The following is a 26,505-nucleotide window of genomic DNA, read 5'->3' as shown; positions in this document are numbered from 1 at the left end:
ATGTTAGTATTACAAAAGTATTGTTCATAGTTCTGTCTGCTAAAAATATTGAAATTTTCCTTGAAGAGTATCTGTAAATGACTATAGCATAATGACAATACTTTCATTTAAAATATAAAAATAAAAATAAGGTCTTATTTAAAATTTTTAAATGTATATGTTTTAAAAAGGATTCAAATACACTTGGTATGAGAATAAAGATCAGTAACTTCTAGGACTTGACCAGTTTATTTTCACTTATTTGATTTAAAAAGCCAACTAGAAAACCTAGTACAATCAGTACAAACATAAACTTTAAAGCCCTACAATCTTGATGTAATTCCCATCTTATACACTCTCTTACATGTGACCTTGGAAAAAATTATTTTATATATCTGAGTCTCCATATATTTTCTATACAAAATAAATAATAATTAAATAATTATATAATAAGCTTCATGCAAATGAAGTGCAAAGTGCTTAGCCCATAGAAAGGGCTCAATATATGAGTTGCTTTGTATTAGTCTGTTTTCACACTCCAGATAAAGACATACCCAAGATTAGGCAATTTAAAAAGAAAGAGGTTTAAGTGGACTCAGTTCCACGTGACTGGGGAAGCCTCACAATCATGGAGGAAGGCAAGTAGGAGCAAGTCCTGTCTTACGTGGATGGGGGCAGGCAAAGAGATAATGAGGAAGATGCGAAAGCAGCAACCCCTGATAAAACCACCAGATCTTGTGAGACTTATCTACTACCACGAGAACAGTATCCATGATTCAATTATCTCCCACCAGATTCCTCCCACAACATGTGGGAATTATGAGAGTACAATTCAAGTTGAGATTTGGGTCCAACACAGAGCCGGACCGTATCATTCTTATTCAGTATTTGTATTTTTTATGTGATACTATTAAAAAGCTGCCAGTAAAATAAGAGCTTAATATCTTATCTTAACCTTGGAAACAGATTTCTCTCAGTTGTATTGGGCCAAGAACTACATTAGGATCTAATTTTAGTTGGGTTTAGAAGTGCTCCATGTACATACTATACAACTGGAGGGACCATAAAGTTCTGCGATTTACACTGATACATTCAACACTTATTGAAAACATGCAGAATGCCATTGAGGAAATCAAAGAATACATAAAAGTAAGGCAGAGTTTGTTTGCAACGGAGTCAGAAAACCATAATTGTTCATCAATGCCCCCAATTTTCTAAGGGCAAGCTTGATTTGGGACCAGCTGGAAGCTCTGAATAGTAGCTCCAGCACATCAAATCTGTAAAGAACTGCTCATATATTAAATAATAAATAAAATTAAACAAATTTTAAAACAAAGTTAGTCTTCATAGCTCATATCTGACCAGGATGCAATTAAAGTTCAATAAGAAAATATGTAATTTAAAAAAATTCATGTATGTTTGGAAATTCAGAGCACAATTAGTACTAATAATTTGTGAATTAAAGAAGACATTAACACAGAAAATATATTAGAATTTAATTATTTTGAAAAATTTAAGTATCAAAGCTTGAGGGCTATTAGAAAAGGAAAGTTAAGAGGGAAATTTGTGCCTTAAATCCTTACATTATTGGCCGGGCGCGGTGGCTCATGCCTGTAATCCCAACACTTTGGGAGGCTGAGGCGGGCGGATCACGAGGTCAGGAGATCGAGACCATCCTGGCTAATATGGTGAAACCTGTCTCTACTAAAAATACAAAAAAAAAAAAAAAAAAAAAAAAAAAAAAAAAAAAAAAAATTCCTTACATTATTGAAGAAAAAAGCCTCATAATTAATTAGTTGTGTCCCTTTAAGAGAACATTAAGACTATAACAGTAACAGGGCAGAAATCATATAATAATAAAAAACAAGAAACCACCCAAAACAATAGAAGAATCTCAACAGAACCAAATGCCCTTCTTTTTAGAAACAAAGTAGAAAAATTTCTGGTAAAAATAATATAATAAAGAAAATGTGAGCATAACTACATAGATTAATGAAATTCAAAACATATTAAGGGAAAACTGTCAATAACTATCAACATTTAAAAACATTTACACAAAACAGACAAATTACTAGAACACTACATCTTACTAGAACTAACTAATAAAAGAATATGTGAATAATTTTATAACAAATAAAGAACTGGTTAAAATTATTTCCACAGAGAAAATGAGGTCTATGTGGCTCTACTGGTAAGTTTCACCACATTTTAAAGGAGCAGAATGGATCTTTCAAGTTTTATAAAATCTCTTCTAGGCAATAAAATTCATTCTCTAGGCTCAACATATCTCTAATAACTCGGATAAAGATATTATAAAGGCGAAAAAATTCCGGTCCATTTGACTCAGGATTATAGATGAGAAAATCTTACATAAAATCTTAGCAAATCAAATTCAACATTGTAGTAATGATAATCCACGTGAAAAGGAAAACTTCAGCTAAATTAAATTTAAAGGAGTTTAATTGAGCAATGAACAATTTGTGAATCAAGCAGACCCCAGAATCACAGCAGATTCAGAGAGACTCCAGGGTGCCTCATGGTCAGAACAAATTTTTAGACAAAGAAAAGGAAGTGTACAGAAATCAGAAGGGAGGGACAGAAACAACTGGATTGCTTACAGTTCTGTGTTTGCCTTATTTGAACACATTTTGAACACTCATCAGTGTATGAATAGTGGAAGTACAGCTGCTGGGATTGGCCAAGGCTCAGCTATTGTTTCAGGTGCATATTCCTAAATTAGGTTTTCAATCTTGTGTGCCTATTAAGTTAGGTTGCAGTTCATCTACAAGGACTCAGATATAGAACTATGGAGTCCTTCTCAGGCCATATTTAGTTTACTTTAACACCCACAAGAACCAATTTGGATTCATCATAGCTATGCAGGGATATTTTAGTTTTAAATAATCCTTAAAAGTAATGTATCACATTAAGAGATTAGTGCAAAAAATTATAATTGCAATATTTGCAAAGAAAGTATTTGATAAAATTTGACACCTATTTATAATTTTTAAAAATTCTTAATAAATTCTAAATCTTAGTAAAATTATTTATAAAAATTATATGGCAAATAGCATGTTATGTGAGAAAACCTTCAGCAGTATTTCATTTAAAATCATGAATAAGACACAGTGATTACATTACTCCAAAGTAATAAGAATGGAAGCTGGCAATGGTATCAAAGTAAGGAGCTATATTGCTTATAAATTATCATGGAAATAAAAAGTTGTTACTGAAATATTCAGTAGAAACTCAACTCTTAGGGTATTTTTATGCTGATCCGTCACAGTGGTTTTGCTTTCTTGATTTAATAGAATTCAGGGAATACACAGCTTGTAACAGAAATCCCTATGATCTGACTGGTAAGAAGCATGATACATGCATATATCAGATGAAAAATCATCGATAACTTGTTAGACAAATTAAAAAAAAGACTTTTTTCCTAAATCCACTTCATTCACTCATTCATCTAAAGAAGCCTGGGCCCCTTGAATACCTGATTTCTAGGGATGCGCTATGCCGTGAGGTATAGGATTAATGCAGCTTCTCTTAGCTGCTGCCCAGAAGCTGTGTAGACTTTGACATAACTAATTTATATAACTCTAAATTACATAAATAATTTATATAAATACAATAAGTCTTTTTGGCTAGTATCTAAAATAGTGTTTTTTCTTTAGATGAAAATTTTATGAGCTTTAGAATGTTCTTTGATTCTACCACACTATATCTCTCACCCTGGAGAGTCCAATAATACTAGTGACAATTTCTAAAAATACCTATATACTTCAAAGCTGTCAATATGATAGAGCCCTGTTCTTCTTCAGGAGCATCTGTTATTAGAAGAACTAAACTCAGTATTCTATAAGGGGGAACACAGAAGCACTGTCTGGTGATAATTTTGCAGGACCTTTCTGCAAAGGCGGAGTTTAACTCTTTGCTATTCCTCTTAAAAATCTATTCCCACTGCTAGAAAAAAAGCAGGCCTCTTGGGACTTGTGTATAGTTTTACTGCCATGGTGCTGTGTAATTATTTTATTTTCCTTCAGAAAGAAATATATTGTATAAAAGACCAAATATAAGTGAAGTTTATATATACCTGGGTTCTAAAAATAAACCTAATGTCTTTAACTGGTGTTTTCTATTTCTCTCTTATCGATAACATATGAACAAATCTAGATTATTACAATGTTGATTTATTCTAAAAAATTGAAACACTTTTATATGAAGAATTAATTTTGTAACACATTCAACATTATTGTATATTTAGCAATACATCATTATTCAATAAACTAATACTCTAATGCTTATATTTATATGGCATTGTACAATTAATGTGTAGTATATTTAATCTATTCACAGTTCCCGATGATGTCTTTGCCCAAAATTATATATGGAAAGGCTCTTACAATTTCAAAGGAAGGAAACAACCCATGACCTTGACGGTTACTAGTTTCAATGCTTCCACTGGGAGAGTTAACGCAACACTGAGCAATAGCAACATGGAGCTGCTACTTTCAGGTATCGCAATACAAACAGCAATGAAATATACCTTCATGCCTTTATTTCTATTATGATTTCATCATTTTTATTAACACTTTTTATATGGTGAAATGTTTATTTTGATACATTTGCTTTTGATGACATTCATATTCACTCAGAACCAAGGTTTTCTGGTTTTTGGATTGTTGAATGAATATTACTACAAAAATATAAAACTAGTTTTAAAATAAGTTCCTTCAATAATTTTTGGTAGCTAGAATTAGATGTCATATATTAGATCATAACTTTTAGTTTAGGTATGAATACAACTACATCTTTCTCTATTCTCATAAAACCACAGAGAACAAATCAGTGATTTCTCAACTATTCTGTGGCCACAAAACTATTTCTTCAAATGACCATGTTTAGATGGATATCCAGTATTTAAGACAAATAAAGATAGAGCTATACTTGTTTAAATAGGCATAAGGGAACCAAAGCCTGGTCAATCTCCTTAAGTTTCTGTTTTCTCTGTCCAGTACACACATCTCTCATTATCTTTGATTGCACTGGTTTTCCTAACACTCAGATATTCTCTCAAAAGTCACCTCCTCAAGCAATACTCCCAGTGAGCTGACCTAAAGGAACCTTTGTATTAAAAATGCTGTCAGACATATTCTTAGTTTTAGGCAGCCTTACCTTGTTTTTTTCTTTTCAATATTTGAAATTATATTTGTTATGTTTATTATTTATTATGCGTCTATATTCTAACAATATAAAATAAATTCTAAGAAAGTTCTTTGCCTTCCAACTTAATATTGTATTCCCAGAGGCTAGCAGAACATCTGAGACAAAATAGGCCTCAATAAATATTTTCAAATTAATGCGTTTGAATTATAATTGCTCTCATTTTTCAAAATGAGGCACTATGATATTTGATATTGCAAATATGAAATATATACTGTAAAATTCTTGTCTATATATATAATATATAATATAGTCCATATATATATAATCCATATAAATATTAATAATGATATAATTTGTGCTGTAAGAAATGGAAAATAAAATTATATTCATCCATTAAACACAAAGTAAAAATATTAGAATTTAATATGTAGTATAATTTTTAAAATACATATAATTACATTATATTAATCGAAAGAAACTTTAAATGAATGAAACATTCATTTAAATACATTTCAATTGTGGCTCATGCTTTATTTAACTTTGATGTGTTAACAAAATTTTTCTTTATTTTCTATAAAAGAGCCCAAAATAAATGTATACTTATTCTAATCTAGATGGATGAGTTTTCTATATATATGGAAAGACAAATAATTAGATTAATTTGCTTTCACTTACTGTCTCCATATAAACCAATTGTAGCGATTTTTCAGCAATATTATTATCGATTACTTTTATGTCTTCCGCCTATTGATTATAATTTACCTTAGGCCACAATCTATGTCTCATTGTCTTTTCATACCCTCCATATTATGGTGCCCTATTACATAGGTGAACAATTAAGTTAGAATCAACGAATACAGTCAAGTTTTAAACAACGGTTAATCAGATATTTTTCTGAGATCCTATTTTCTATTATTTCCCTAAACATGTTTGCACTCCAGCTTATTGCTACCCTTAGAACACTTACTGTGTAAAAATCATTGTATATATTTTTGCTTCTCTTTCTTATGCCATTGCTTGTATTTATCTTCCCAAATTAAAAATCCTACTTTATTTTTAAGAACCAGTTCAAATACTTTTTTTTTTTTTTTTTTTTTGAGATGGGATCTTGCTCTGTCACCCAGTCTGGAGTGCAGTGGTGCCATCTCGGCTCACTGCAACCTCTGGCTCCTGGGCTCAAGCCATCCTCCCACCTCAGCCTCCTGAGTAGCTGGGACTACAGGTGCGTGCCACCATGGCTGGCTAATTAAAATTTTTTTTTTTTTTTTTTTTTTTAAAGATGGGGTTTTGCCGTGTTGCTTAGGCTGGTCTGGAACTCCTAAGCTCATACTTTTGGACTTAAGCGATCCGTCCGCTTTGGCTTCCAAAAGTGCTGGCATTACAGGTATGAGCCACCGTGCTTGACCCTCCAGTGCTTTTCCTTAATAACTATTCCTTGATCCTTCCAGTGTGAAATGATCTCTCTCTGGCTTTTAATTTATCACATTCTCTCATGTGTTTTATTTAGCTGTTTACCTTACTTATACCTCCTTATACCTCCTACTTTGTTGGAAATTATTAAAAATAGGAACAACATATATTCCTATATGCTGCTGTAACTCAAGCAGCACCTAGAATACTCTTTTTTCACAGAGTTGTCACCTAATTTATTATTAAGGAAAATATCAGGAATTTTAGCACTGGATTTGTATGCTTGAAAATTTCAGAATCTGATTGTGGGAAGAAATCATTTTGTTTTGAATATCATGGGATGATGTTATTAAGAACACTAGTGCTTAATTGTGATAGTATAGGTAATTTAAGCCCCACAATTAAGAAATAAGTTGAGGATTTCAGAAGACAGATAAATCAATGTATATTACACGATTTGCAAAGAGCATTATAGGTTAAGCCATCTTTGACTTGCCCTTGTTTTATTTCTTCTTTTATTACATATCTTTACATAATCTATTTAAGGAATGATAGATAATAAAATGAAGTATAACTATTTACAAAGTTAAGTAGACTAAAGTGTCCTTGCATTTTACAGGGGTATATAAAAGCCAGGAAGCTCGCCTAATGTTACGCATATATCTTATTAAAGTACCTGCTCATGCTTCTGTGAAAAAAATGAAGGAAGAAAATTGGGCAATGGATGGCTTTGTAAGTATAGTTATTTCAACATCTGCTGATTTTAATGATAAATTTATAGCTTGTTCAGGAAACGAGAGTTTTCTAAATTTAGCTAATTATGAATACATACACATACATATATATTAGTAAATATAAATATTTAGTATTCTAAAGTACGAGCCTAGGAATACTGGATTCTGATGTGCTTTGCTTACTTTTTTCGTGTGTGTATGGTGTGGGGAGTGGGTGTATGCGTGTGTGTGTGGGGGGGGTGTATGTGTGTGTGGGAGGGGTATGGGTGGATGTGGGTGTGTGTATGTGTGTGTGTGCTGATCTGCATTTAGTTTTTCACTGATTTCATCAAATATATTCCATCTACAGTCAGCACTATGATAAATGAATCTGGATAAAATATAATTCAATCTTTGGAATACTACTACTTAAGGAATATGCAACATATTTAGAAAGTACATCAGAAAATTAAATATTCCTGTTATATTGAAGCATGAATTTAGGCTATTTTATAAAGTCCATGAAAAGGAACTTATGTGAGCTGCTTCCTGTGGGGAGAGAGTTACTGTAGCTTCACTATGGAGTCACTTCTTCTATTAAGTGATTTATGTGAGTGGAGTTTTAAGATTGACAGTGGAAAACACAAGGGCCAGGAGTCTTTGCTGAAGAGTCAGCATGAGAGATCTGACTGTATCCTCTCAAGTGCCAAGCCTTTTTTTTGTAAGGAAAACTTAATGGTAAAGAAGATACTGTAGTGGGTCATAGGCTACTATGTAGTAGCCTTCGATAAGTTTCAATAAGCCTTCAATAAGTTCAAGAAACCTACTATCTAGTAGGCTTCAATAAGTTTGGTTCCTGAGGAAAAAAAGGGTTCATCCTATTTCTGCATTCTGTATTCATGGAGTTGGGAACTAACTCAAATCTTCAATGCACTCAGATTGTTTAATTGTATTATTTTATGTAGGAAACAAAGTGAATTGATTCATTAAGATATTAGAGTTTGAGCTTCTCCTTAGAAGTACTTTATTTTTTAAGGTGGCCACACCCAGAGTATAATGTCTGATAATAAAGAATAAATCACTTGTTGTGAAATGTCAGACTTCCAGGGGTGGTTTGGTATCCTTTGCTTTTTAGAGTGAGGATTCAAGATTTTTACAACTTTTATAATAACATTCATGACTTAGGTAACTAATTGCCATTAATTAACACAAACTTCAGGATACATCACTTTACTACTTAGTAGTAGGAATTGCTGAAATGTAACATTTCCTATTTTACTTATGAGATCAAATTACATTATGCATAGAAAGTACTTTTTAAATATAATATTTTATACAAATGCAAGGCGCATGTAGTATTTAGCATTGGCAACATTAGACATAGCCATGAAGCCTCTGGGTCAAACAATAATAAGTATGTAGTTATTTGTCATTTGTAACGGGTTAGCTGTGGAGGCACTACTTGAGGCTGTGGTATTAAGTCCAGGTCTTCATGTCTCATCATCTCATTTTGGCGCAGTGTCTGAAAGGGCACTTGCTGCCTAGAGCGTGTACTTCTCTTGTCAGAAGTCCAAAACTCTTAGAGGAGCAAGTGGTTCTGAAATAAGCTGGAATTCTGAAATAAGCTCAAATCCATTGACTTATGCCTTTTTCTTGCAGCTCAATGTAGACATAAGTCACTTATCCTACAATTCACCCACTTAAAAATGTGCAATTCAGTGGTGTTTAGTATATGCACACATATATGTAACCCTCATCATAGCTGATTTTAAAATACTTTCTTTTTTGCGGGGGGGGGATGAGTCTAACTCTGTTTCCCAGGCTGGAGTGCACTGGCATGATCTCGGCTCACTACAACCTCCACCTCCCAGGTTCAAACGATTCTCCTGCCTCAGCCTCCTGAGTAGCTGGGATTACAGGCACACACCACCACCTCTGGCTAATTTTTGTAATTTTAGTAGAGATGGGGGTTTCACCATGTTGGCTAGGCTGCTCTCAAACTACTGACCTCAAGTGATTCGCCCGCCTTGGCCTCCCAAAGTGTTGGAATTACAGGCATGAGCCACCTCTCCCAGACTAGAATACTTTCTTCATGTTATAAAGAAACTCCACAGCCTTTAGCTATCAATCCCTGCCTTACATTCTCAAACCAGCTCTAAGTAACCACTAATCTATTTTCTGTCTGTATAGATTTCCCTGTTCTGACTTTCATATGAATGGAATCATATAATATGTGGCCTTTTGTGGCTGGCTTCTTCCACTTGGTGTGATGGAAAGTATGGCTCTTAAGGCCTAGGCTTGCAACTGAACTATTGTCAATCCCAACCCCACGCTCCAGAGGCCCAAGCAAGTCACAGGACCAAGCCCCAATTCAATGAGATAGGGAGTAAACTCTTCTCATGAAGATTGGGGGATCAGGGTGTGGAACTGTAATAGAATTTACAAAGTACAGTATTTTTATGTTTTAATTTTTAAATGATCATTGTATTTCATCGTGTCATTGCTTTTTATTGACAGCAGATGTCTTAACCTCTAAAAAATCTATAACTATATCATACATTAATAACCAATCTCTTTTTTGTATATCATAATTATTTCAAACTAGAAAATTTACTTTTGCTTTTAATGATGGAAAATTTGCACAACGTGCTATGTTTTGCAAAGGAGGAAAATATAGAAGAAAGGAACTTGTGATAATATTCATTTCAGAAAAAAATTGTGTATTTATTAAGGCTGGGAAAACATAGCTATGACCAGTATTCAAATATATTTGGTTCTTTAAATATTTTTAGGTTTCTGCGGAGCCTGATGGAGCTACTTACGTATTTCAAGGATTTATTCAAGGCAAAGATTATGGACAATTTGGCCTACAAAGACTGGGTAATTTATTCATTTTGATTTTCATGAACTTCTGTTATTATTCCAGACATCATAAAAAAAAAAAGACTGGATTCTGTACATTAGGCACACTTACTACATTGTAAATTCTGCACTGCCAGGACTATGCATTGTTTCTTTGAAAACCCTTTTAAATAATGACATTCTTCAAAATATCGGATCTTTATGTACCAACTCTGTACAGTGTTTAGATTTTCATGATATTTCTAATAAATATGACAAACTGACTTGCCTTTAAGCACATAAAAAGGAGAAAAAGTGATGTAGATAAAAAAGAAAATATTAAACTGTAAATTATGTTATCATATCTCATGAGAACTGTGCTACTTTTCTTCAGTTTGAATATTGTCACAGTTTTCACTCCTCTGAAAATGCAGTGACACTTTCAGAAACTCATACGGTCTGGAACGAGAAGATAACTTTGAGGAATGGGCCCCTTTTGGGGACTTGGTGCTCTTCAAATATGTAAATTTTCTGCAATGGGAAGCAAATAACTTTGTCATTTTTATTTCCAACTCTTCTATATATATGTAAACCTTTAATGGTCTTGCAAGAATGTGTTTATACACATAGCTTTTGGTGTATAATTATCCTAAGGTCTACTGTCTCCCATTATTTATACTGTGACTGGGATACACTAAGAATAAATTCAGGCTCTAAAAATTATTATTTGACATTTATCTTTTAAGAAATTAACTTTCTTTTTGATACAGAGTCATGCTCTTATCACCCAGGCTGGAGTGCAATGACGCAGTCTTGGCTCACTGCAACCTCTGCCTCCCTGATTCAAGGGGATCTCCTGTTTCAGCCTCCCAAGTTGCTGGGATTACAGGTCACCATGCACACCACCATGGCAGCTGAAATTAGCCACCATGACTGGCTATGTATTTTTAGTAGACACAGGGTTTCACCATGTTGGTTGGCCAGGTGGGTCTCAAACTCCGGACGTCAGGTGATCTGCCCTCTGGCCTCTCAAAGTGCTGGAATTACAGGCATGAGCTACCACGCCTGGCCAAAAATGAACTTTTTTAAAATTTTGAACTTTTACATAGCTGTACTATGTCACAGGAAAAATAAGGTGAAAACTAAGATATTAATTTTCCTTAACCTCGACAAAGGTGAGGTTTAGTTAAATGTAACTGTTTATCAAAAAGATAAATTAGCTTTCTCTACATGAAAAATAATAAGGTGCCATTTACATCACATCCTGCCTGTGTTCCTCTTAAAAACAGGATGAAACACTCATTAACATAGTGCATTTACACAGTTGTGTAATTTAGTGCTGAATATTTTCATGTAATATTCTCCAAAGTGTCTCAAACACTACAAGTCTGAAGCAGAACCCATAACAAAGGAACTACTTCCTTTTGAGAAAGAACTGCTAGCTATTTCCTTTTTCCTCATTCCTGTGCAAATGTGTCGATAAACACAGCTTTTCTCATTTCCTAACTCTGCGGATGCCATCAGCATTTACTGAGCTTCAAGTAGAATACTTGTAATCCTGTGTCTTTTTGCCTCTTACATCCACCTAAACAAGTTCTGTTAATTTTCATTAAGAAATCTTCCTCAAATCTATTGTCCCATGCACTTCCTAGCTTCCTAGTGCTCTAGTTTAAATTTTAATTCCTTTTTTTTTTTTAATCTCGATTGTCACTACAATTTTCTAACTACACCTGATTCCAGTTTGTATTCCCTGAAGTCCATCCTACTACAGTCATGTTCTAAACCTCATGTCATATCACTGGGTCTTTTGTTTCTAAACACCTTCAGTTGTTCCTCACGGAGGTGGATAGTAACTCGGGCCAGGCGCCATCGCTCATGCCTGTAATCCCAACACTTTGGGAAGCTAAGGCAAGTGGAACTCAAGAAGCTAACTTGAGTTCAGGAGTTCAAGATCAGCGTGGGCAACATGGTGAAACCCCATGTCTACAAAAAATACAAAAGTTAGCCAGGTGTGATTTCACGTGCCTGCAGTCCCAGCTACTTGGGAGGCTGAGACAGGAAGATCGCTTGAGCGAGGGAGGTGGAGACTGCAGTCAGCCATGACCACTCCAATGCACTGCAGCCTGGGTGACAAAGTGAGACGGTTTCTCAAGAAAAAAAAAAAAGAAAAAAAGAAAAAAAAGTTTGGGTTCGTCAGAATGATATTTATTCCCTTTTATAGTCTAGCCATAGTTTATTGTTTTAATCTCCCACTCCTATCTCATGTCAGTGCTTGTCACATCCACTACCTAAGTCACTTACCTTCCCACTTCTAGGCTTATGATGATTTTTCAAGTCAATGTTGTATATCCTCCAGAATTACTTCTTTCCTTTCTAAAACACATTGACCGTTAATTCATGCTTGATATATACACTTATTAGTATCTCCATACATCTTCCCACTGTTGTATAAACTCCTTAGTTCAGGGACTCTGCTTATTTTTCAGTCTCTACCCTTTCCTGGAAAAACATATCTTCTACATAGAAGGCATTGTCCAAACATATGTGAAAATGAGTTGAAGGAGTTTCATGAATTATTTTTGTTTACTATGTGATTTCCAGGTAGATATCTTGAGAATGGAAGAAATTAATTGACTCATGGGAGTAGAAATTAATTATGATAAAAGAGTTGATTTTGTATTTATAATTTATTTTTTATTTTGTAGGACTGAATATGTCAGAAGGTTTAAATTCTTCAAATCAACCTCATGGTACAAATAGTAGTTCTGTGGCCATTGCTATTCTTGTGCCTTTTTTTGCACTTATATTTGCAGGATTTGGATTTTATCTTTATAAACAAAGGTAAGCTCATTGATTTTTAGCTACAAAATGTTTCCCAAATCTATTTTTCATATTATTTCTGCTGCTGTAGCTCAAATCTTAATTTCAGATTTTTTTCTGTGTTGTTGAAATCTCTGTGTGCTAACTATTGCTATAGTCATTGAAAAACATTTCCCCTAACCACCCCTGCAACACTACATACAAGGTAACAAAAGTGCTCTTTTAAATTGCACAAGTGTTCAGTGTAACCTTTCTTTTGCCTGTCAATTTCCTGACGTGGACCTAATTATAGAAGTTATTTCTACATTATCTATAATGAGACTTTAGAGATAGAAAATCTAGGTTAAAGTTTAAATTGAAGAGGTAATATCTACTGCCAGATACATTTAGAAAACTAGGAAGAAGCTTGTGTTCAAACCTCTTAGTTCACATAAAAACACTAACTGATTTTACCCAGGCAGACAGATGGCAAAATCCTCTAATGTACTCATTCATCTTCTGTTGCTTTTTGGTGAATTGTAATTAATATATTTGTGATAGATCTAATACATAGCTGTACATACTATTAGTAGATCCTGTTCTCTCAGTCCATTACAAATCCTGGTGAGTGCTTTACTATGTCCCACTATTTGGGACACTCCCTTATTAAGAGAAAATATGTGGGTAGCCAGATAATTAAATGACTATAACCTAAATGCCTTTCCTCCAAAATTGATTTTTTTTTTTTTTTTTTTTTTTTGAGACGGAGTCTCGCTCTGTCGCCCAGGATGGAGTGCAGTAGCACAATCTCAGCTCACTGCAAGCTCCACCTCCCAGGTGCACACCATTCTCCTGCCTCAGCCTCCCGAGCAGCAGCTGGGACTACAGGCACCTGCCACCACGCTCGGCTAATTTTTTGTATTTTTAGTAGAGATAGGGTTTCATCTTGTTAGCCAGGATGGTCTCAATCTCCTGACCTCGTGATCCGCCTGCCTCAGCCTCCCAAAGTGCTGGGATTACAGGTGTGAGCCACCGCAAAATTGATATTTTCATTTGGGGTCATTCTGCAACATCTAAGAATGATTTATTTAGTATTATATAAATGCGTACTGAAAGTGAATTACCAGCTACTTAGGTCTAGCCAATATCAGATTTTATTGATAGATAAAGAATAATCACTAAATTTATTTATAGGACAACCTATGTCAACTTTTAAAAAATTGTGGTAAAATAGATATGACATAAACTTCACCATTTTAACCATTTTAAAGACCACGATTCAGTGGCATTTAGTGCATTTGCAGTCCCATACAACCGTCGTTACTGTATATTTCCAAAATATTTTGGAACCCCCAAAATGCCAAAGGGAAACTGTACTCATTAAGTTGTCACTCCTCACTCCTCTCACCCAGTTGCAGGTAACTACAAATCTGTTTACTTGTTCTGCATATATTTTACATAAATGGAATCATACAATATGTGACATTTTGTATCTGGCTTCTTAAACTTAGCAAAATGTTTTCCAATTTTATCCATGTTATAGCATGCATCAGTAATTCATTCTCTTATATGGCTAAATCATATTCCATTGTATGGATGAATGTGTCCATTCATCAGTTGATGGACATTTGAGTTGTTTCTACCTTTTGACTACTGTGAATAGTGCTGCTGTACACATTTGTGTATAAGTTTTTGTTTGAACACTTATTTTCAGTTCTTTTTGGTATATACCCAGGAATGAAATTACGGGAATATGTGGCAATTCAATGTTTAATTTACTGAGTAACCGTCAAGCTGTTCTACACAGCAGTGGCACGATTTTCCACTACTGTCGACAATGGATAAAGGTTTTGCTTTGTCCAGAGCCTAACCAACACTTGTTATTTTCTGGGTTTGGGGGGCTTTTGTTTGTCTTTTGTTTTTCATTATAGCCATCCCAGTGTATGTGAAGCTTTATCTCATTGTGGTTTTGATTTCCATTTTCATAATTATAAGTGATGTTGAGCATCTTTTTATGTGCTTGTTGGCCCTTTGTTTATCTTTGTTGAAATGCCTATTCAAGCAGTTTGTTCATATATAACTTGGGTTGTTCGTCTTATTTGATTGTAAGAATTCTCTATATATTTTAGACACTAGACCCTTATCAGATATATGTTTTGCAAACATTTTCTCCCTTCCCATGGGTTGTATTTTCACTGTCTTAAGAGTGTTCTTTGATGTACAAAAGTTTTCCATTTGATGAAGTTAAATTTATTTTTTTTTCTCTTACCTGTACTTTTGATGTTAAATCCAAGAAACCATTGCCAAATTCAAGGCCATGTGTTTTTCCTAAGAGTTTTATTGATTTAGCTCTTGTGTTTAGGGCTTTGATTCATTTTGAGTTAAATTTTATTCATGGTGTGAAGTTTTAAATCTTGATGATATTTTCCTTCAAGTTGTTGTTGACTATTAAGAAAGGGCAATTATTTTGTATCTTCATGATTATTACCTAATAAGAAGGCAATGATGTTGCTTTTGGTTTTTATTTTAGATCTAGTTTTGAAAAAAAATGTGATCCAGTAGAATTATAGTATTAGACACACCTAGTAAGAGCAAGTTATTAGCTTTCTCCCAATAACCTAAGGTAGTTTCTTTTATAATTATTGTCATAGAAATCACCTAATATTTTGGAAATATAGATAAATTCAGAAAATGCATTAGTGACAGTAAAATAATATAACGGCATTACAAATTACAATAAAATTAATAGTTGAAATTTGATTGTTCAGTATAAACAACACCAGAGTTGAGAAACGAATTTATTTTAAGATATATCCGTTTTAGGAATTAGGCCCCAGAAGCAAATAGCAGCAAGTCTGTCTGTCTTCCATTGCAAAAGTGAGCAAGTTATATATGCTTTGTGGGAAAGATAAACAAGATTAGCATTAGTCAAAGGTGGAAGAAATAAAGAAATGAATCAGAATTTCAAGACCAGCATCCTCAACCAACTAACCCAGAATTCATGTGTCTGGTTAACTTAGTGTCAGTAATCTTTTAGAAACTATTTTCACTACTTGAGTATGAGTGTAGCCATTTCTTCTTTGACTTTTTGAATTTGCATACTTTAATGTGTACCATTTAAAAAATAAAATTGAGTGTTCATGTTTTGGGATACTCCAAAGTACCTTTCCAAATTAAGCCTCAGCATTAATTGTGTACTTTTCAGGGAATCTCCTTCTCTTTTTAGTGTGGAAGCGACTTTTAATTCAAGTTTCAGATTAAATTTTACCTCCTAAAACATACTTTTTTCTATTACCTTTCCTAAAGTGGCTTCCAGTTACTTTTCATATTAACCATTTTCCTTTTCATCATCATAATTCTCAGTAGCTACTATTTTTGGTTTTATTTATTTTAATTTATTCTTGTTTTCTATCACTACAGTGTGAACTCCCTGAAAGTAAAGACTAGTCTTTTAAAAAAAAATTATATACCCAATGCCTAGAATCATGACTGGTGTGTAATAGATGTTCAGTAAATATTTGATGAACAAATAAGTAGCAATGAGACTTAAATCCATCATCATTATTTATACCATAAATGATAAGTCATGATAATTCCTAATTTTGTAGTAAAAAAATTTATTATAGCCATCATATCATTTATTTATATTTATGTTAATAATATTGATGCTGTATATAAATATGTATTATATGTAAAATTAAAAGTCACTCAAGTTTTTAAAGTAACAAGGAAATTGTTCAAGATTGACTTACTGTGTTTATGATGTCTCAATATTTTTTTAAGTTACATTATTTGCTAATGCTGTACATTACGTTTGAGCTGTAGTCTGGTATTTCTGTAAGAAAGTTAACACATAGCTAATCAATGTTCTCATCAACAGGACTGCACCTAAAACACAGTATACAGGATGTTCAGTTCATGAAAATAACAATGGCCAAGCAGCTTTTGAAAATCCCATGTATGACACCAACACGAAGTCAGTGGAAGGGAAGGCAGTACGATTTGATCCCAACTTGAACACGGTTTGCACAATGGTATAACGAGGCAACCTTTGCCTTCTTCAGAAGCTTGGAAATCGACACACAAAACAGTGCACATTTAGTTCACTGCTAAAAAAAAATTAAAGCACACTTTTCAGGACTTGCTGGGTCACCTTTTCCTGAGGAATGATACAGAAGAGTGTTTTTTCATAAACTGGACCATAATTCTTCATGTTTACCATGGAGAGTTTTACAGAAATTTGGCTGCACTCTGAGAGTGCTTACTCACAGTTTATTTGCTTTTTTTAAAAAGGAGATTATTCTAAAACATAAACTTATTTGCATATATTGGAGGAGCATCCACTATCAGTATTTCTGTGCTTTATAAACTATATTAGAGGGACTGGGTTTAAAAAAAAAAAAAAGATATAGGGTAGAAATAAGAGCTATACTTACAAGAGTCAATAGATCACTGACTTCTCTTTAACTGTCCTGAGCTACATCATGCCCACAAATCTGTCTTTCATACCACTCTATCTGCCATTCGTTCTTGTTAATTGAGGCATTGTTTTCCTTATTTAAGATTGAGTTATGACTTTAAATGTTTACGAGCTAATTTATGTCTCAGAAGAAATAAGGTTGCCCATTCCAATTTGAATCTTTCTGTTTTTTATTCTTTAGTATCGTATTGCTCTTCTTCTTTTAGACTGGTTGTCATAGTTTCTGCAAATGGCAAGTTCATTGTGCTACTCTCCTGATTTCCCCATTATGGAGTAACCAGTATTATTCAGTGAGCTATGGGGTAGTGTTTAACTCCATGCTTCAATATGTTTTTTTCCTATTTATTTTTATTATTTTTTAATCCCAAATGTGATAGTAGCTTCAAGATGTTTTGTCACCCAAAAACCATTTGGCTGGCAAAAATTGTCTAGAAAGATTATTATTTTGCAGTTATCTGAGACACCAAACTTACCAGCCTTCATTTTACAATATTTTTGAAAGACCAAATAAAATGTCCTAATAATCTACTCTATTTATATCTACATTTCCTTCCAGTTGAGTCTTCAAATTTACTGTTATTTTGACACTTTTAACTTTCATTTAACAATGGATTAGAAAAACATTTTGGTCTAGCCATTAAACATAATGACTGAAAAAAATTGTTATTATAAATCACCAATATAAATTTATTGCCTAAAATTGTGGACTTATCATATTTTTATATATTTTTAAATTTCCATACCTTTATTCTTAAACACCAAGTTTCCGATACAACAGGTTTCTTTCAATGTCAAATTAAGATATGTATTTGTAAGTTATTGGTGGCTCATTTAAACTGTATCATACAGCAATGCCAGCATTTTTATTTAATAGGTCATTGTCTTCCTTTTATAGCATGTTTTACTTCATTGAATGAAATCATGTACCCAGTGTTAATTCTTTGTTGTTGTCCCTTTCAAATATGGATAACTCTGTGAACAGTCTCGACTTTTTGTATCATGAGACAGAGTGCCTAAGAGAAACCCTTGCACCTGGGAGCGCTGCTTGGATCTATCTCTACAACATTTAGTGAATTTCTTGTAAACCACTTTGAGATACATTGTTTTGGAAATTCATACAATTTTCTCAACATTGTACTCTACTGGCAGGATGCAGTTTTAAATTTTATGCCATCAGTTATTTATTCTTGTTTATTCAAATGACTGCAATAACAATGATTCATTCATTAATGTTAAGGCTAATACATTTAAGATCTTGTTTAAACAATGTTTCTTCTGCAACTGGCTACTCCTCTTATATTAATGCATACACTTTTGTAAAGAAGTATATTTTTATGAAAAGAAACTTTGTAAAAGTATGATGTAAATTTTCAGTGCAATGTAAACAAAATAAAAATGGATAATTGCTTTTGTAAAATGTGTTTTTTCTTCCCCAAAATAAACTGCAACTGTTCAGGTTAGTAAAAGAAATGAAGAGCGCACATTCATTTGTTGTTTTTAAAAGTTCCCAAACTGCATATTCTATACATTTAGTTAGCAACATAATGAAATATGAGCGTTTTTCTTCTTTAAATTCCATACTTCCTCAATTATGACACTTTTGGGAAAATTGATTCTAAGTAAATACAGTAGTAACATAAGAACTTCATCTTATGTTGAATGAGTGGTTTGCTAGAAAAAGAACAAGAATCCCATCTTAGAAGTTTCCTTAAATGCTAATATTTAACAGTACGGTCTAAATTTAGTTACATCTGATGATTTCTAATATGTCTGTAGTATATTTTCATATAGATATGTTATACTCTTTAGAAATGAACTCAAAACTTTTTGAATAGATTAAACTGATACTCAAAAACAAATACATTTTTGTCAGGATGGAGGATTTCCACAAATAAATGGACCGTGTAAAAATCTGTATTCAAGAAACTTATTAAGTTTCTATAAATTCAAATTACAAGTTACTAAGTTAAATTTTATTAGATAACTCTTTTTTTTACAAAACACAGTGTCTTTATATTTTCAGAACCTCAAACTCCAGACTGTATAGTCTATCTCTGTTTATTACACTTTAGCTTTAGAAAAGTATGGTTCTTGATAGAATTGTAGTTTCTTTTTTAACTTTGTTACCTCCATCTTCCACTCATTTCACATCTATAATTTCACTTGTTGTTCTTCATCTTTTTTTTATTCTACTTTGTGTTTTTACTTTTCCTTTTTCTTCCACTTTTTATTTTCTCTCTTCTGCTGTTTTTCTTTCTTTTTTATTATTATACTTTAAATTCTGGGATGTATGTGCAGGTTTGTTACATAGGTATACATGTGCCATGGTGGTTTGCTGCACCCATCAACCTGTCATCCACATTAGGTATTTCTCCTAATGCTATCCCTCTCCTAACCCCTCAGCCCTTGACAGGTCCCAGTGTGTGATGTTCCCCTCCCTATGCCCATATGTTCTCATTGTTCAACACCCACTTATGAGTGAGAACATGTGGTGTTCGGTTTTCTGTTCCTGTGTGTAAGTTTGCTGAGAATGATGGTTTCCAACTTCATCCATGTCCCTGCAAAGGACATGAACTCATTCTTTTTATGGCTGCATAGTATTCCATGGTGTATATGTGCCACATTTTCTTTATCCAGTCTATCATTGATGGGCATTTAGGTTAGTTCTAAGTCTTTGCTTTTGTGAATACTGCTGCAATAAACATAAGAGTGCATGTTGTCTTTATAGTGGAATGATTTATAACCTTTTGGGTATATACCCAGTAATGGGATTGTTGAGTCAAATGGTATTTCTAGTTCTAGATCCTTAAGGAATCACCACACTGTTTTCCACAATGGTTGAACTAATTTACACTCCCACCAACAGTGTAAAACCGTTCCTGTTTCTCTACATCCTCTCCAGCATTTGTTGTTTCCTGACTTTTTTTTTTTTTTTTTTTCTCTGAGACGGAGTCTCACTGTGTCACCCAGGCTGGAGTGCAGTGGGGAGCTCTCTGCATACTGCAAGCTCCCCCTTCCATGTTCACGCCGTTCTCCTGCCTCAGCCTCCTGAGTAACTGGGACTACATGTGCCCACCACCACACCCGGCTAATTTTTTTGTATTTTTAGTAGAGATGAGGTTTCACCATGTTAGCCAGGATGGTCTTGATCTCCTGAACTTGTGATCTGCCTGCCTCGGCCTCCCAAAGTGCTGGGACTACAGGCATGAGCCACCGTGCTTCCTGACTTTTTAATAATTGCCATTATAACTGGAGTGAGATGGTATCTCATTGTGGTTTTGATTTGCGTTTCTCTAATGACCAGTGACGATGAGCTTCTTTTCATATGTGTGTTGGCCACATAAATGTCTTCTTTTGAAACTCCCTTTTCATGTCCTTTGTCCACTTTTTGATGGGGTTGTTTTTGTTTTTTCTTGTAAATTTGTTTAAGTTCCTTGTAGATTCTGGATATTAGCCGTTTGTCAGATGGATAGATTGCAAAAATTTTCTCCCATTCTCTAGGTTGCCTGTTCACTCTGATGATAGTTTCTTTTACTATGCAGAGGTTCATTAGATTAATTAGATCTCATTTGTCAATTGTGGCTTTTGTTGCTATTGCTTTTGGTGTTTTAGTCATGAAGTCTTTGCCCATGCCTATGTCCTGAGGGTATTGTTTAGGTTTTCTTCTAGGGTTTTTATGGTTTTAGGTCTTAAGTTTAAATCTTTCATCCATCTTGAGTTAATTTTTGTCTAAGGTGTAAGGAAGGGGTCCAGTTTCAGTTTCCTGAATATGGCTAGCCAGTTTTATCAACACCATTTTTTAAATAGGGGATCCTTTCCCCATTGCTTGTTTTTGTCAGGTTTGTCAAAGATCCAATGGTTGTATATGTGTGGTATTATTTCTGAGGCCTCTGTTCTGTTCCATTGGCCTATATCTCTGTTTTGGTACCAATACCATGCTGTTTGGGCTGCTCTAGACTTGTAGTACAGTTTGAAGTCAGGTAGCATGATGCCTCCAGCTATGTTCTTTTTGCTTAGGATTGTCTTGGGTATACAGGCTCTTTTTTCTTTCCATATGAAATTTCAAGTAGTTTTTTCTAATTGTTTGAAGACAGTCAATGGTAGCTTGATGGGGATAGCATTGAATCTATAAATTACTTTGGGTAGTATGTCCATTTTCACGATATTGATTCTTCCTATTCCTCAGCATGGAATGTTTTCCCATTTCTTTGTGTCCTCTTTTATTCCTTGAGCAGTGGTTTGTAGTTCTCCTTGAAGAGGCCCTTCACTTTCCTTGTAAGTTGTATTTCTACGTGTTTTATTCTCTTTGTGGCAGTTGTTAATGGGAGCTTGCTCATGATTTGGCTCTCTGTCTATTATTGGTGAATAAGAATGCTTGTGATTTTTGCACGTTGATTTTGTATCCTGAGACTTTGTTGAAGTTGCTTATCAGCTTAAGGAGTTTTTGGGCTGAGACAATGGGGTTTTCTAAATATACAATCATATCATCTGCAAATGGAGATAAGTTGACTTCCTCTCTTCCTATTTGAATACCCTTTATTTCTTTCTTTTGCCTGATTGCCCTGGCTAGAACTTCCAATACTGTGTTGAATAGGAGTGGTGCAAGAGGGCAACCTTGTCACATTCCAGTTTTCAAAGAGAATACTTGCAGCTTTTTCCCATTCAGTATGATATTGGCTGTGGGTTCGTCATAAATTGTTCTTATTATTTTGAGATATGTTCCATCAATACCTAGTTTATTGAGTGTTTTTAGCATGAAGGGGTGTTGGATTTTATCTAGGGCCTTTCCTGCATCTATTCAGAGAATTATGTGGTTTTTGTCATTGGTTCTGTTTATGTGATGAATTACATTTATTGATTTGTATATGTTGAACCTGCCTTGCATCTCAGGGATGAAGCCAACTTGATCGTGGTGGATAAGCTTTTTGACGTGCTGCTGAATGCAGTTTGCCAGTATTTTACTGAGGATTTTCACATGGATGTTCATCACGGATATTGACCTGAAATTTTCTCTTTTTTTGTTGTGTCTCTTTCTGCCAGGTTTTGGTATCAGAATGATGCTGGCCTCATAAAATGAGTTAGGGAGGTCCCTCTTTTTCTATTGTTTGAAATAGTTTCAGAAGGAATGGTACCAGCTCCTCTTTGTAACTCTGGTATAATTTAGCTGTGAATCCAACTGGTCCTGGGCTTTTTTTGGTTGGCAGACTATTAATTACTGCCTCAATTTCAGAACTTGTTATTGGTCTATTCAGGGATTCGACCTCTTCCTGGTTTAGTCTTGGGAGGATGTATGTGTCCAGGAATGTGTCCATTTCTTCTAGATTTTCTAGTTTATTTGTGTAGAGGTGTTTATAGTATTATCTGATGGTATTTTGTATCTCTGTGGGATGAGTGGTGATCTCCCCTTTATGATTTTTTAATGTTTCTATCTGATTCTTCTCTATTTTCTTCTTTATTAGTCTGACTAGCAGACTATCTATTTTGTTAATCTTTCAAAAAACCAACTCCTGGATTCATTGATTTTTTTGAAGGGATTTTTGGGTCTCTTTCTCCTTCAGTTCTGCTCTGATCTTAATTATTTCTTGTCTTCTGCTAGCTTTTGAATTTGTTTGTTCTTGCTTCTCTACTTCTTTTAATTGTGATGTTAGGGTGTTGATTTTAGATATTTCCCACTTTCTCCTGTGGGCATTTAATGCTATAAATTTCCCTCTAAACATTGGTTTAGCTGTGTCCCAGAGGTTCTTGTACGTTGTGTCTTTGTTCTCATTGATTTCAAATAACTTATTTATTTGTGCCTTCATTTCGTTATGTACTCAGTAGTCATTCAGGAGCAGGGTGTTCAGTTTTCATGTAGTTGTGTAGTTTTGAGTTACTTTCTTAATCCTGAGTTCTAATTTGATTGTACTGTGGTCTGAGAGACTGTTTATTAGATTTTCTGTTTTTTGCATTTGCTGAGGAGTGTTTTACTTCCAGTTCTGTGGTTGATTTCAGAATAAGTGCTCCATGGTGCTGAGAAGAATGTATATTCTGTTGGTTTGTGGTGGAGAGTTCTGTAGATGTCTATTTGGTCCACTTGGTCCAGAGCTGAGTTCAAGTCCTGAATACACTTGTTAATTTACTGTCCTGTTGATTTGTCAAATATTGACACTGGGGTGTTAAAGTCTCCCACTATTATTGTCTGGGAGTCTGAGTCTCTTTGTAGATCTCTAAGAACTTGCTTTATGAATCTGGGTGCTCCTGTATTGGGTGCATATATATTTAAGATAGTTAGCTCTTCTTGCTACATTGTCTTTACCATTAGGTAATGCCCTTCTTTGTCTTTTTGAGCTTTGTTGGTTCAAAGACTCTCTTATCAGAGACTAGGATTGAAACCCTTGCTTTTTTTTTTTTTTTCCTTTCCATTTGCTTGGTAAATCTTCCTCCATGCCTTTATTTTGAGCCTGTGTGTGTCTTTGCACATGAGATGGGTCTCCTGAATGTAGCACACTGATGGGTCTTTGCTCTTTATCCAATTTGCCAGTCTGTGTGTTTTAATTGGGGCGTTTAGCCCATTTACACGTAAGGTGAATATTGTTATTTGTGAATTTGATCCTGTCATCATGATGCTACCTGGTTATTTTGCCCATTAGTTGATGCAGTTTCTTCATGTTGTCTTTGGTCTTTACATTTTAGTCTGTTTTTGTAGTGGCTGGTACCAGTTTTTCCTTTCCATATTTAGCGCTTCCTTCAGGAGCTCTTGTAAGGCAGCCCTGGTGGTGACAAAATCCCTCAGCATTTGCTTGTCTGGAAAAGATTTTATTTCTCCTTCACTTATGAAGCTTAGTTTCGCTGGAAATGAAATTCTAGGTTGAAAATTCTTTTCTTTAAGAATGTTGAATATTGGTCCCCACTCTCTTCTGGCTTATAGGGTTTCTGCAGAGATATCCACTGTTAGTCTGATGGGCTTTCCTTTGTGGGTAATCTGACCTTCCTCTCTGACTGCCCTTAACATTTTTTCTTTCATTTCAACCTTGGTGAATCTGACAATTATGTGTCTTGGGGTTGCTCTTCTCGAGGAGTATCTTTGCAGTGTTCTTTGTATTTCCTAAATTTGAATGTTAGCCTTTCTTGCTAGGTTGGGGAAGTTCTCCTGGATGATATCCTGAAGTGTGTTTTCCAACTTGTTTCCATTCTCTCCATCATTTTCAGGTACACCAATCAAATGTAGGTTTTGTCTTTTCACATAGTCCTATATTTCTTGGAGGCTTTCCTCGTTCCTTTTCACTCTTTTTTCTCTAATCTTGTCTTCATGCTTTATTTCATTAAGGTGATCTTCAATCTCTGATACCCTTTCTTCCTTTTGATCAGTTCCGCTATTGATACTTGTGTATGCTTCACAAAGTTCTCATGCTGTGTTTTTCAGCTCCATCCGGTCATTTATGTTCTTCTCTAAACTGGTTATTCTAGTTAGTAATTTGTCTAACCTCTTTTCAAGGTTCTTAGCTTCCTTGTATTGGTTTAGAACACGCTCCTTTAGCTTGAAAGAGTTTGTTATTACCCAGCTTCTGAAGCCTACTTCTGTCAATTTGTCAAACTCATTCTCCATCCACTTTTGTTCCCTTGCTGGCAAGGAGTTGTGATCTTTTAGAGGAGAAGAGGCATTCTGTCTTTTGAAATAATTTTCAGCCTTTTTGTGCTGGTTTTCCCTCATCTTCATGGATTTTTCTACCTTTGATCTTAGCCGTTGGTGACCTTCTGATGGAATTTTTGCATGGTCATCTTTTTTCTTGATGTTGATGCTATTGTTTTCTGTTGGTTAGTTTTCCTTCTAACAGCCAGGCCCCTCTTCTGCAGCTCTGCTAGAATTTGCTGGGGGTCCACTCCAGACCCTGTTTCCCTGGGTATTATCAGCAGAGGCTTCAGAACAGCAAAGATTTCTCCTTCCTCTGGAAGCTTTGGCCCAGAGGAGGACCCACCTGATGCCAGCCAGAGCTCTCCTGTGTGAGGTGTCTGTCAACACTTGTTGGGAGGTGTCTCCTTGTCAGGAGGCTTGGGGGTCAGGGACTCACTTGAGGAGGCAGTCTGTCCCCTAGCAGAGCTCGAGCACTGTGCTGGGAGAACCGCTGCTCTATTCAGAGCCAGCAGGCAGGAACATTTAAGTCTGCTGAATCCGCATCCATAGCCGCCCCTTCCCCCAGGTGCTCTGTTCCAGCGAGATGGGAGTTTTATCTATAAGCCCCTGACTGGGGCTGCTGCCTTTCTTTCAGAGACGCCCTGCCAGAAGAGGAGGAATCTAGAGAGGCAGTCTGGCCAACAGCGGCTTACTGCGCTGCAGTGGACCTTGCCCAGTCTGAACTTCCTGGCAGCTTTGTTTACACTGTGAAGGGAAAACCGCCTACTCAAGCGTCAGTAATGGCAGATGCCCCTCCCTGCACCAAGCTGGAGAGTTCCAAGTCGACTTCAGACTGCTGTGCTGGCATTGAGAATTTGAAGCCATTGGATATTAGCTTGCTGGGCTCCTCCTGCTGAGCAAGACCACTTGGCTCTATGGCTTCAGCCCCCTTTCCAGGGGACTAAATGGTCTGTCTCACTGGAGTTCCAGGTGCCACTGGGGTATGAACAAAAACTCCTGCAGGTAGTTCCATGTCTGCCCAAACAGCCGCCCCTTTTTTTGCTTGAAATCCAGGACCCTTGTGGTGTAGGCACCCGAGGGAATCTCCTGGTCTGCGGGTTGCGAAGACCATGGGAAAAGCTTGGTATGTGGGCTGGATAGCACCGTCCCTCAAGGCACAGTCCTTCACAGTTTTCCTTGGCTAGGGGAGGGAGTTCCCTGACCCCTAGTGCTTTCTGGGTAAGGCAATGCCCCACCCTGGTTCTGTTCACTCTCCATGGGCTGCACCCATTGTCTAACTAGTCCTAATGAGATGAACCAGGTACCTCAGTTGAAAATGCAGAAATCACCTGCCTTCTGCAGGTCTCGCTGGGAGCTGTAGACCTGAGCTGTTCCTATTCAGCCATCTTGCCTGGGAATTAATTAAATAATTTCTTTGAACTTAAAGCTTTTGGATACATCTTCCACCCTGTCCCTTGGAGATGATCTAACTTTTCAATACTTAACGTTTGAGAGTTGTAGTTTGC

The 26,505-nt window shown here is 35.3% G+C and overlaps 1 protein-coding gene across 1 annotated transcript in view; it reads left to right on the top strand.

Moving 5' to 3' along the window:
• CSMD3 (CUB and Sushi multiple domains 3) overlaps positions 1–16,948 on the top strand; it is a 1,234,679-nt gene extending 1,217,731 nt beyond the window's left edge. The window contains exons 64-68 of the mRNA XM_025394338.1: positions 4,336–4,494; positions 7,175–7,287; positions 10,061–10,148; positions 12,815–12,950; positions 16,789–16,948. Coding sequence (XP_025250123.1) covers positions 4,336–4,494; positions 7,175–7,287; positions 10,061–10,148; positions 12,815–12,950; positions 16,789–16,948 — 656 coding nt within the window. The remainder of the gene's footprint in view (positions 1–4,335; positions 4,495–7,174; positions 7,288–10,060; positions 10,149–12,814; positions 12,951–16,788) is intronic.
• Positions 16,949–26,505: the final 9,557 nt, after the last annotated feature.

Source organism: Theropithecus gelada, chromosome 8 (assembly GCF_003255815.1).
Source record: "Theropithecus gelada isolate Dixy chromosome 8, Tgel_1.0, whole genome shotgun sequence".
Classification (NCBI taxonomy): Eukaryota; Metazoa; Chordata; class Mammalia; order Primates; family Cercopithecidae; genus Theropithecus; species Theropithecus gelada.
Note: the sequence above shows the minus strand (reverse complement) of the source record. Positions and strands in the feature narration are given on the sequence as shown.